This window comes from Oncorhynchus mykiss, chromosome 4, assembly GCF_057628025.1.
Source record: "Oncorhynchus mykiss isolate SJ-2025 chromosome 4, ASM5762802v1, whole genome shotgun sequence".
Lineage (NCBI taxonomy): Eukaryota > Metazoa > Chordata > Actinopteri > Salmoniformes > Salmonidae > Oncorhynchus > Oncorhynchus mykiss.
The window spans coordinates 12,697,820-12,710,670 of NC_143025.1; the positions used below are offsets into that span (position 1 = coordinate 12,697,820).

The following is a 12,851-nucleotide window of genomic DNA, read 5'->3' on the forward strand; positions in this document are numbered from 1 at the left end:
ACGGACATTTTTCATGTCTAGAGGCTGATCCATCCCTCTGGGTTGTGTATATTAGAGGCTGATCCATCCCTCTGGGAAGTGTATATTAGAGGCTGATCCATCCCTCTGGGTAGTGTATATTAGAGGCTGATCCATCCCTCTGGGTAGTGGATATTAGAGGCTAATCCATACCTCTGGGCAGTGTATATTAGAGGCTGATCCATACCTCTGGGCAGTGTATATTAGAGGCTGATCCATCCCTCTGGGAAGTGTATATTGTAGCATTTAAAGGCCCAGTGCAGTCAACATTTGGATTGTTGTGTTTTATATATATTTCCACACTATGAGGTTGGAATAATACTATGAAATTGTGAAAATTATGATCATGCCTTTTTAGTGTAAGAGCTGTTTGGAATGTCAGTCTGTTTTGGTTGGGTGACTTTTTGGCCTGAATGGTGACATATCCAGGAGCTAAATGTATTAAAAATATTAAAAATATTATCCAGTTTTCAGGTTTCCCCTCCCCACTCAGACCACTCCCAGACATTCCAAGCTAAATTCTTCCTTGAGAAATTGCTCTTTGCTGACAAGCTATTTTTGTTTGTTTTTGAACATTTGAATTGAAAACAATGACAGTAAGGTACCGAATTGTTACCCAGAAAATATTCAATATTGAGAAACAAATGGCTACATTGGACTTTTAATACAGATGTCTTTCAAGATATAATATTTTCTAGTGTCCCGTGAAATCAAATTCCTTGCTCACGTAAGAACCTGAAGTCATCAGGAACCTCTTTGTCTCTGAAATCATGACATCATCTGTGTCTCTGAGCTGGATTGAACCATTGGGAAACAGCTCCTTCTATAGAGTAGAATGGACTGATGGCAGTAGAGATATGAATTGAACTACCATTGAGACAGCCTTTAATGTAACTGAGCTGACTGCTGGAGTGCAGTACAGACTCATAGTTGCTGCAGTCGCTGCTGATAAGACTACTGAAGGATTACTCATCATGTTTAACCAGTATATCTGTCAGTCACTGTTGTTTTGGTTCACATAATTTTCTCTTTTGAAGGGAGTGTAGACTCCAACTGATCCAGAATATTTAGGAAATGTGTTTATCTGCAATCAACTGCAAAATTGGGCTTGGATAGTATGATTAAGTGCTTGTCCTTTATTGAAAACTAATTTTTTTGTCCCCAAAACATTTCATGTCATTGATAATGCTTACTATCTTTAAATGTGTTTTTAGAGGTACCATTTTTGTGTCCTACATACTGACCTTAAATGTATGTAGAATTAGCATGCTTCTGATCATATATATATAGACTGTATGGTGATTACCATGAATAATAATGATTCTGGTGATCTTTTCCCAAAATATAACTTTCTTGCACGCACAGAGCCTGCAGTCATCAGGAACCTGACTGTCACTGAAATCACAACATCATCTGTGTCTCTGAGCTGGATTGAACCATTGGGAAACAGCTCCTTCTATAGAGTAGAATGGACTAATGGCAGTAGAGATATGAATACAACTACCAATGTGACAGCCTTTAATGTAACTGAGCTGACTGCTGGAGTGAAATACACATTCAGGGTCACTGCAGTGGCTGGTGATAATATAACTGAAGGAAAAGCTCAGGAGAAAGCACTCTTTACAAGTAAGCCTTTTCATTGGAATGGTCTTAATATTTTCTCTGAAGTGGAACCATGTAATGATTATGTTAATATCTGTATTTAACAATGATAGGGCAATAAGAGGAAGGGTAAGGTCCTCTTTCTTTTTTGGAATCAAAAGTGTTGAAATCCTGGGATAGAGTACTGTAGGTAGGTACTAGGTAATCCAATGGTGTGTTCTTCTCCCAAAATGTACATTTCTTGCATGCACAGAACCTGAAGTCATCAGGAACCTTAGTGTCTCTGAAATCACAACATCATCTGTGTCTCTAAGCTGGATTGAACCATTGGGAAACAGCTCCTTCTATAGAGTAGAATGGACTAATGGCAGTAGAGACATGAATACAACTACCAATGAGACAGCTTTTAACGTACCTGAGCTGACTGCTGGAGTGAAGTACACATTCAGGGTCACTGCAGTGGCTGGAGATGAGATGACTGAAGGCAAAAATATCAGTGTTTCACTCTTTACAAGTAAGATGAAGTTTAAATTGTCTGGACTCTATTTCTTAACTGCTTTATGCAACGTTCTGTATTTGATATTTTTGAGTTGCAGAACTCTTGGTCTTAACGGACATTTTTCATGTCTAGAGGCTGATCCATACCTCTGGGTAGTGGGTATTAGAGGCTGATCCATCCCTCTGGGTAGTGGATATTAGAGGCTGATCCATCCCTCTGGGTAGTGGATATTAGAGGCTGATCCATCCCTCTGGGCAGTGGATATTAGAGGCTGATCCATCCCTCTGGGTAGTGGATATTAGAGGCTGATCCATACCTCTGGGTAGTGGATATTAGAGGCTGATCCATCCCTCTGGGTAGTGGATATTAGAGGCTGATCCATCCCTCTGGGAAGTGTATATTAGAGGCTGATCCATCCCTCTGGGTAGTGTATATTAGAGGCTGATCCATCCCTCTGGGTAGTGGATATTAGAGGCTGATCCATACCTCTGGGCAGTGTATATTAGAGGCTGGTTCATCCCTCTGGGAAGTGTATATTGTAGCATTTAAAGGCCCAGTGCAGTCAACATTTAGATTGTTGTGTTTTATATATATTTCCACACTATGAGGTTGGAATAATACTATGAAATTGTGAAAATTATGATCATGCCTTTTTAGTGTAAGAGCTGTTTGGAATGTCAGTCTGTTTTGGTTGGGTGACTTTTTGGCCTGAATGGTGACATATCCAGGAGCTAAATGTATTAAAAATATTAAAAATATTATCCAGTTTTCAGTTTTCCCCTCCCCACTCAGACCACTCCCAGACATTCCAAGCTAAATTCTTCCTTGAGAAATTGCTCTTTGCTGACAAGCTATTTTTGTTTGTTTTTGAACATTTGAATTGAAAACAATGACAGTAAGGTACCGAATTGTTACCCAGAAAATATTCAATATTGAGAAACAAATGGCTACATTGGACTTTTAATACAGATGTCTTTCAAGATATAATATTTTCTAGTGTCCCGTGAAATCAAATTCCTTGCTCACGTAAGAACCTGAAGTCATCAGGAACCTCTTTGTCTCTGAAATCATGACATCATCTGTGTCTCTGAGCTGGATTGAACCATTGGGAAACAGCTCCTTCTATAGAGTAGAATGGACTGATGGCAGTAGAGATATGAATTGAACTACCATTGAGACAGCCTTTAATGTAACTGAGCTGACTGCTGGAGTGCAGTACAGACTCATAGTTGCTGCAGTCGCTGCTGATAAGACTACTGAAGGATTACTCATCATGTTTAACCAGTATATCTGTCAGTCACTGTTGTTTTGGTTCACATAATTTTCTCTTTTGAAGGGAGTGTAGACTCCAACTGATCCAGAATATTTAGGAAATGTGTTTATCTGCAATCAACTGCAAATTGGGCTTGGATAGTATGATTAAGTGCTTGTCCTTTATTGAAAACTAATTTTTTTGTCCCCAAAACGTTTCATGTCATTGATAATGCTTACTATCTTTAAATGTGTTTTTAGAGGTACCATTTTTGTGTCCTACATACTGACCTTAAATGTATGTAGAATTAACATGCTTCTGATCATATATATATAGACTGTATGGTGATTACCATGAATAATAATGATTCTGGTGATCTTTTCCCAAAATATAACTTTCTTGCACGCACAGAGCCTGCAGTCATCAGGAACCTGACTGTCACTGAAATCACAACATCATCTGTGTCTCTGAGCTGGATTGAACCATTGGGAAACAGCTCCTTCTATAGAGTAGAATGGACTAATGGCAGTAGAGATATGAATACAACTACCAATGTGACAGCCTTTAATGTAACTGAGCTGACTGCTGGAGTGAAATACACATTCAGGGTCACTGCAGTGGCTGGAGATGAGATGACTGAAGGCAAAAATATCAGTGTTTCACTCTTTACAAGTAAGATGAAGTTTAAATTGTCTGGACTCTATTTCTTAACTGCTTTATGCAACGTTCTGTATTTGATATTTTTGAGTTGCAGAACTCTTGGTCTTAACGGACATTTTTCATGTCTAGAGGCTGATCCATACCTCTGGGTAGTGGGTATTAGAGGCTGATCCATCCCTCTGGGTAGTGGATATTAGAGGCTGATCCATCCCTCTGGGTAGTGGATATTAGAGGCTGATCCATCCCTCTGGGCAGTGGATATTAGAGGCTGATCCATCCCTCTGGGTAGTGGATATTAGAGGCTGATCCATACCTCTGGGTAGTGGATATTAGAGGCTGATCCATCCCTCTGGGTAGTGGATATTAGAGGCTGATCCATCCCTCTGGGAAGTGTATATTAGAGGCTGATCCATCCCTCTGGGTAGTGTATATTAGAGGCTGATCCATCCCTCTGGGTAGTGGATATTAGAGGCTGATCCATACCTCTGGGCAGTGTATATTAGAGGCTGGTTCATCCCTCTGGGAAGTGTATATTGTAGCATTTAAAGGCCCAGTGCAGTCAACATTTAGATTGTTGTGTTTTATATATATTTCCACACTATGAGGTTGGAATAATACTATGAAATTGTGAAAATTATGATCATGCCTTTTTAGTGTAAGAGCTGTTTGGAATGTCAGTCTGTTTTGGTTGGGTGACTTTTTGGCCTGAATGGTGACATATCCAGGAGCTAAATGTATTAAAAATATTAAAAATATTATCCAGTTTTCAGTTTTCCCCTCCCCACTCAGACCACTCCCAGACATTCCAAGCTAAATTCTTCCTTGAGAAATTGCTCTTTGCTGACAAGCTATTTTTGTTTGTTTTTGAACATTTGAATTGAAAACAATGACAGTAAGGTACCGAATTGTTACCCAGAAAATATTCAATATTGAGAAACAAATGGCTACATTGGACTTTTAATACAGATGTCTTTCAAGATATAATATTTTCTAGTGTCCCGTGAAATCAAATTCCTTGCTCACGTAAGAACCTGAAGTCATCAGGAACCTCTTTGTCTCTGAAATCATGACATCATCTGTGTCTCTGAGCTGGATTGAACCATTGGGAAACAGCTCCTTCTATAGAGTAGAATGGACTGATGGCAGTAGAGATATGAATTGAACTACCATTGAGACAGCCTTTAATGTAACTGAGCTGACTGCTGGAGTGCAGTACAGACTCATAGTTGCTGCAGTCGCTGCTGATAAGACTACTGAAGGATTACTCATCATGTTTAACCAGTATATCTGTCAGTCACTGTTGTTTTGGTTCACATAATTTTCTCTTTTGAAGGGAGTGTAGACTCCAACTGATCCAGAATATTTAGGAAATGTGTTTATCTGCAATCAACTGCAAATTGGGCTTGGATAGTATGATTAAGTGCTTGTCCTTTATTGAAAACTAATTTTTTTGTCCCCAAAACGTTTCATGTCATTGATAATGCTTACTATCTTTAAATGTGTTTTTAGAGGTACCATTTTTGTGTCCTACATACTGACCTTAAATGTATGTAGAATTAACATGCTTCTGATCATATATATATAGACTGTATGGTGATTACCATGAATAATAATGATTCTGGTGATCTTTTCCCAAAATATAACTTTCTTGCACGCACAGAGCCTGCAGTCATCAGGAACCTGACTGTCACTGAAATCACAACATCATCTGTGTCTCTGAGCTGGATTGAACCATTGGGAAACAGCTCCTTCTATAGAGTAGAATGGACTAATGGCAGTAGAGATATGAATACAACTACCAATGTGACAGCCTTTAATGTAACTGAGCTGACTGCTGGAGTGAAATACACATTCAGGGTCACTGCAGTGGCTGGTGATAATATAACTGAAGGAAAAGCTCAGGAGAAAGCACTCTTTACAAGTAAGCCTTTTCATTGGAATGGTCTTAATATTTTCTCTGAAGTGGAACCATGTAATGATTATGTTAATATCTGTATTTAACAATGATAGGGTAATAAGAGGAAGGGTAAGGTCCTCTTTCTTTTTTGGAATCAAAAGTGTTGAAATCCTGGGATAGAGTACTGTAGGTAGATACTAGGTAATCCAATGGTGTGTTCTTCTCCCAAAATGTACATTTCTTGCATGCACAGAACCTGAAGTCATCAGGAACCTTAGTGTCTCTGAAATCACAACATCATCTGTGTCTCTAAGCTGGATTGAACCATTGGGAAACAGCTCCTTCTATAGAGTAGAATGGACTAATGGCAGTAGAGACATGAATACAACTACCAATGAGACAGCTTTTAACGTACCTGAGCTGACTGCTGGAGTGAAGTACACATTCAGGGTCACTGCAGTGGCTGGAGATGAGATGACTGAAGGCAAAAATATCAGTGTTTCACTCTTTACAAGTAAGATGAAGTTTAAATTGTCTGGACTCTATTTCTTAACTGCTTTATGCAACGTTCTGTATTTGATATTTTTGAGTTGCAGAACTCTTGGTCTTAACGGACATTTTTCATGTCTAGAGGCTGATCCATACCTCTGGGTAGTGGGTATTAGAGGCTGATCCATCCCTCTGGGTAGTGGATATTAGAGGCTGATCCATCCCTCTGAGTAGTGGATATTAGAGGCTGATCCATCCCTCTGGGCAGTGGATATTAGAGGCTGATCCATCCCTCTGGGTAGTGGATATTAGAGGCTGATCCATACCTCTGGGTAGTGGATATTAGAGGCTGATCCATCCCTCTGGGTAGTGGATATTAGAGGCTGATCCATCCCTCTGGGAAGTGTATATTAGAGGCTGATCCATCCCTCTGGGTAGTGTATATTAGAGGCTGATCCATCCCTCTGGGTAGTGGATATTAGAGGCTGATCCATACCTCTGGGCAGTGTATATTAGAGGCTGGTTCATCCCTCTGGGAAGTGTATATTGTAGCATTTAAAGGCCCAGTGCAGTCAACATTTAGATTGTTGTGTTTTATATATATTTCCACACTATGAGGTTGGAATAATACTATGAAATTGTGAAAATTATGATCATGCCTTTTTAGTGTAAGAGCTGTTTGGAATGTCAGTCTGTTTTGGTTGGGTGACTTTTTGGCCTGAATGGTGACATATCCAGGAGCTAAATGTATTAAAAATATTAAAAATATTATCCAGTTTTCAGTTTTCCCCTCCCCACTCAGACCACTCCCAGACATTCCAAGCTAAATTCTTCCTTGAGAAATTGTTCTTTGCTGACAAGCTATTTTTGTTTGTTTTTGAACATTTGAATTGAAAACAATGACAGTAAGGTACCGAATTGTTACCCAGAAAATATTCAATATTGAGAAACAAATGGCTACATTGGACTTTTAATACAGATGTCTTTCAAGATATAATATTTTCTAGTGTCCCGTGAAATCAAATTCCTTGCTCACGTAAGAACCTGAAGTCATCAGGAACCTCTTTGTCTCTGAAATCATGACATCATCTGTGTCTCTGAGCTGGATTGAACCATTGGGAAACAGCTCCTTCTATAGAGTAGAATGGACTGATGGCAGTAGAGATATGAATTGAACTACCATTGAGACAGCCTTTAATGTAACTGAGCTGACTGCTGGAGTGCAGTACAGACTCATAGTTGCTGCAGTCGCTGCTGATAAGACTACTGAAGGATTACTCATCATGTTTAACCAGTATATCTGTCAGTCACTGTAGTTTTGGTTTACATAATTTTCTCTTTTGAAGGGAGTGTAGACTCCAACTGATCCAGAATATTTAGGAAATGTGTTTATCTGCAATCAACTGCAAATTGGGCTTGGATAGTATGATTAAGTGCTTGTCCTTTATTGAAAACTAATTTTTTTGTCCCCAAAACGTTTCATGTCATTGATAATGCTTACTATCTTTAAATGTGTTTTTAGAGGTACCATTTTTGTGTCCTACATACTGACCTTAAATGTATGTAGAATTAACATGCTTCTGATCATATATATATAGACTGTATGGTGATTACCATGAATAATAATGATTCTGGTGATCTTTTCCCAAAATATAACTTTCTTGCACGCACAGAGCCTGCAGTCATCAGGAACCTGACTGTCACTGAAATCACAACATCATCTGTGTCTCTGAGCTGGATTGAACCATTGGGAAACAGCTCCTTCTATAGAGTAGAATGGACTAATGGCAGTAGAGATATGAATACAACTACCAATGTGACAGCCTTTAATGTAACTGAGCTGACTGCTGGAGTGAAATACACATTCAGGGTCACTGCAGTGGCTGGTGATAATATAACTGAAGGAAAAGCTCAGGAGAAAGCACTCTTTACAAGTAAGCCTTTTCATTGGAATGGTCTTAATATTTTCTCTGAAGTGGAACCATGTAATGATTATGTTAATATCTGTATTTAACAATGATAGGGTAATAAGAGGAAGGGTAAGGTCCTCTTTCTTTTTTGGAATCAAAAGTGTTGAAATCCTGGGATAGAGTACTGTAGGTAGGTACTAGGTAATCCAATGGTGTGTTCTTCTCCCAAAATGTACATTTCTTGCATGCACAGAACCTGAAGTCATCAGGAACCTTAGTGTCTCTGAAATCACAACATCATCTGTGTCTCTAAGCTGGATTGAACCATTGGGAAACAGCTCCTTCTATAGAGTAGAATGGACTAATGGCAGTAGAGACATGAATACAACTACCAATGAGACAGCTTTTAACGTACCTGAGCTGACTGCTGGAGTGAAGTACACATTCAGGGTCACTGCAGTGGCTGGAGATGAGATGACTGAAGGCAAAAATATCAGTGTTTCACTCTTTACAAGTAAGATGAAGTTTAAATTGTCTGGACTCTATTTCTTAACTGCTTTATGCAACGTTCTGTATTTGATATTTTTGAGTTGCAGAACTCTTGGTCTTAACGGACATTTTTCATGTCTAGAGGCTGATCCATACCTCTGGGTAGTGGGTATTAGAGGCTGATCCATCCCTCTGGGTAGTGGATATTAGAGGCTGATCCATCCCTCTGAGTAGTGGATATTAGAGGCTGATCCATCCCTCTGGGCAGTGGATATTAGAGGCTGATCCATCCCTCTGGGTAGTGGATATTAGAGGCTGATCCATACCTCTGGGTAGTGGATATTAGAGGCTGATCCATCCCTCTGGGTAGTGGATATTAGAGGCTGATCCATCCCTCTGGGAAGTGTATATTAGAGGCTGATCCATCCCTCTGGGTAGTGTATATTAGAGGCTGATCCATCCCTCTGGGTAGTGGATATTAGAGGCTGATCCATACCTCTGGGCAGTGTATATTAGAGGCTGGTTCATCCCTCTGGGAAGTGTATATTGTAGCATTTAAAGGCCCAGTGCAGTCAACATTTAGATTGTTGTGTTTTATATATATTTCCACACTATGAGGTTGGAATAATACTATGAAATTGTGAAAATTATGATCATGCCTTTTTAGTGTAAGAGCTGTTTGGAATGTCAGTCTGTTTTGGTTGGGTGACTTTTTGGCCTGAATGGTGACATATCCAGGAGCTAAATGTATTAAAAATATTAAAAATATTATCCAGTTTTCAGTTTTCCCCTCCCCACTCAGACCACTCCCAGACATTCCAAGCTAAATTCTTCCTTGAGAAATTGTTCTTTGCTGACAAGCTATTTTTGTTTGTTTTTGAACATTTGAATTGAAAACAATGACAGTAAGGTACCGAATTGTTACCCAGAAAATATTCAATATTGAGAAACAAATGGCTACATTGGACTTTTAATACAGATGTCTTTCAAGATATAATATTTTCTAGTGTCCCGTGAAATCAAATTCCTTGCTCACGTAAGAACCTGAAGTCATCAGGAACCTCTTTGTCTCTGAAATCATGACATCATCTGTGTCTCTGAGCTGGATTGAACCATTGGGAAACAGCTCCTTCTATAGAGTAGAATGGACTGATGGCAGTAGAGATATGAATTGAACTACCATTGAGACAGCCTTTAATGTAACTGAGCTGACTGCTGGAGTGCAGTACAGACTCATAGTTGCTGCAGTCGCTGCTGATAAGACTACTGAAGGATTACTCATCATGTTTAACCAGTATATCTGTCAGTCACTGTAGTTTTGGTTTACATAATTTTCTCTTTTGAAGGGAGTGTAGACTCCAACTGATCCAGAATATTTAGGAAATGTGTTTATCTGCAATCAACTGCAAATTGGGCTTGGATAGTATGATTAAGTGCTTGTCCTTTATTGAAAACTAATTTTTTTGTCCCCAAAACGTTTCATGTCATTGATAATGCTTACTATCTTTAAATGTGTTTTTAGAGGTACCATTTTTGTGTCCTACATACTGACCTTAAATGTATGTAGAATTAACATGCTTCTGATCATATATATATAGACTGTATGGTGATTACCATGAATAATAATGATTCTGGTGATCTTTTCCCAAAATATAACTTTCTTGCACGCACAGAGCCTGCAGTCATCAGGAACCTAACTGTCACTGAAATCACAACATCATCTGTGTCTCTGAGCTGGATTGAACCATTGGGAAACAGCTCCTTCTATAGAGTAGAATGGACTAATGGCAGTAGAGATATGAATACAACTACCAATGTGACAGCCTTTAATGTAACTGAGCTGACTGCTGGAGTGAAATACACATTCAGGGTCACTGCAGTGGCTGGTGATAATATAACTGAAGGAAAAGCTCAGGAGAAAGCACTCTTTACAAGTAAGCCTTTTCATTGGAATGGTCTTAATATTTTCTCTGAAGTGGAACCATGTAATGATTATGTTAATATCTGTATTTAACAATGATAGGGCAATAAGAGGAAGGGTAAGGTCCTCTTTCTTTTTTGGAATCAAAAGTGTTGAAATCCTGGGATAGAGTACTGTAGGTAGATACTAGGTAATCCAATGGTGTGTTCTTCTCCCAAAATGTACATTTCTTGCATGCACAGAACCTGAAGTCATCAGGAACCTTAGTGTCTCTGAAATCACAACATCATCTGTGTCTCTAAGCTGGATTGAACCATTGGGAAACAGCTCCTTCTATAGAGTAGAATGGACTAATGGCAGTAGAGACATGAATACAACTACCAATGAGACAGCCTTTAACGTACCTGAGCTGACTGCTGGAGTGAAGTACACATTCAGGGTCACTGCAGTGGCTGGAGATGAGATGACTGAAGGCAAAAATATCAGTGTTTCACTCTTTACAAGTAAGATGAAGTTTAAATTGTCTGGACTCTATTTCTTAACTGCTTTATGCAACGTTCTGTATCTGATATTTTTGAGTTGCAGAACTCTTGGTCTTAACGGACATTTTTCATGTCTAGAGGCTGATCCATACCTCTGGGTAGTGGGTATTAGAGGCTGATCCATCCCTCTGGGTAGTGGATATTAGAGGCTGATCCATCCCTCTGGGTAGTGGATATTAGAGGCTGATCCATCCCTCTGGGCAGTGGATATTAGAGGCTGATCCATCCCTCTGGGTAGTGGATATTAGAGGCTGATCCATACCTCTGGGTAGTGGATATTAGAGGCTGATCAATCCCTCTGGGTAGTGGATATTAGAGGCTGATCCATCCCTCTGGGAAGTGTATATTAGAGGCTGATCCATCCCTCTGGGTAGTGTATATTAGAGGCTGATCCATCCCTCTGGGTAGTGGATATTAGAGGCTGATCCATACCTCTGGGCAGTGTATATTAGAGGCTGATCCATCCCTCTGGGAAGTGTATATTGTAGCATTTAAAGGCCCAGTGCAGTCAACATTTAGATTGTTGTGTTTTATATATATTTCCACACTATGAGGTTGGAATAATACTATGAAATTGTGAAAATTATGATCATGCCTTTTTAGTGTAAGAGCTGTTTGGAATGTCAGCCTGTTTTGGTTGGGTGACTTTTTGGCCTGAATGGTGACATATCCAGGAGCTAAATGTATTAAAAATATTAAAAATATTATCCAGTTTTCAGTTTTCCCCTCCCCACTCAGACCACTCCCAGACATTCCAAGCTAAATTCTTCCTTGAGAAATTGCTCTTTGCTGACAAGCTATTTTTGTTTGTTTTTGAACATTTGAATTGAAAACAATGACAGTAAGGTACCGAATTGTTACCCAGAAAATATTCAATATTGAGAAACAAATGGCTACATTGGACTTTTAATACAGATGTCTTTCAAGATATAATATTTTCTAGTGTCCCGTGAAATCAAATTCCTTGCTCACGTAAGAACCTGAAGTCATCAGGAACCTCTTTGTCTCTGAAATCATGACATCATCTGTGTCTCTGAGCTGGATTGAACCATTGGGAAACAGCTCCTTCTATAGAGTAGAATGGACTGATGGCAGTAGAGATATGAATTGAACTACCATTGAGACAGCCTTTAATGTAACTGAGCTGACTACTGGAGTGCAGTACAGACTCATAGTTGCTGCAGTCGCTGCTGATAAGACTACTGAAGGATTACTCATCATGTTTAACCAGTATATCTGTCAGTCACTGTTGTTTTGGTTCACATAATTTTCTCTTTTGAAGGGAGTGTAGACTCCAACTGATCCAGAATATTTAGGAAATGTGTTTATCTGCAATCAACTGCAAAATTGGGCTTGGATAGTATGATTAAGTGCTTGTCCTTTATTGAAAACTATTTTTTTTGTCCCCAAAACGTTTCATGTCATTGATAATGCTTACTATCTTTAAATGTGTTTTTAGAGGTACCATTTTTGTGTCCTACATACTGACCTTAAATGTATGTAGAATTAGCATGCTTCTGGTCATATATATAGACTGTATGGTGATTACCATGAATAATAATGATTCTGGTG

The 12,851-nt window shown here is 39.1% G+C and overlaps 1 protein-coding gene across 4 annotated transcripts in view; it reads left to right on the forward strand.

Annotated features, from left to right (window-relative positions):
• Positions 1-12,851, forward strand: part of LOC110521306 (receptor-type tyrosine-protein phosphatase beta) — a 113,154-nt gene that overhangs the window by 62,411 nt on the left and 37,892 nt on the right. The window contains exons 10-15 of one of the 4 annotated variants that reach the window (XM_090231139.1): positions 1,384-1,644; positions 1,874-2,134; positions 3,783-4,043; positions 5,692-5,952; positions 8,091-8,351; positions 10,490-10,750. The exons of the other annotated variants lie outside the window; for them this stretch is intronic. Coding sequence (XP_090087265.1) covers positions 1,384-1,644; positions 1,874-2,134; positions 3,783-4,043; positions 5,692-5,952; positions 8,091-8,351; positions 10,490-10,750 — 1,566 coding nt within the window. The remainder of the gene's footprint in view (positions 1-1,383; positions 1,645-1,873; positions 2,135-3,782; positions 4,044-5,691; positions 5,953-8,090; positions 8,352-10,489; positions 10,751-12,851) is intronic. 4 annotated transcript variants of the gene reach the window in all.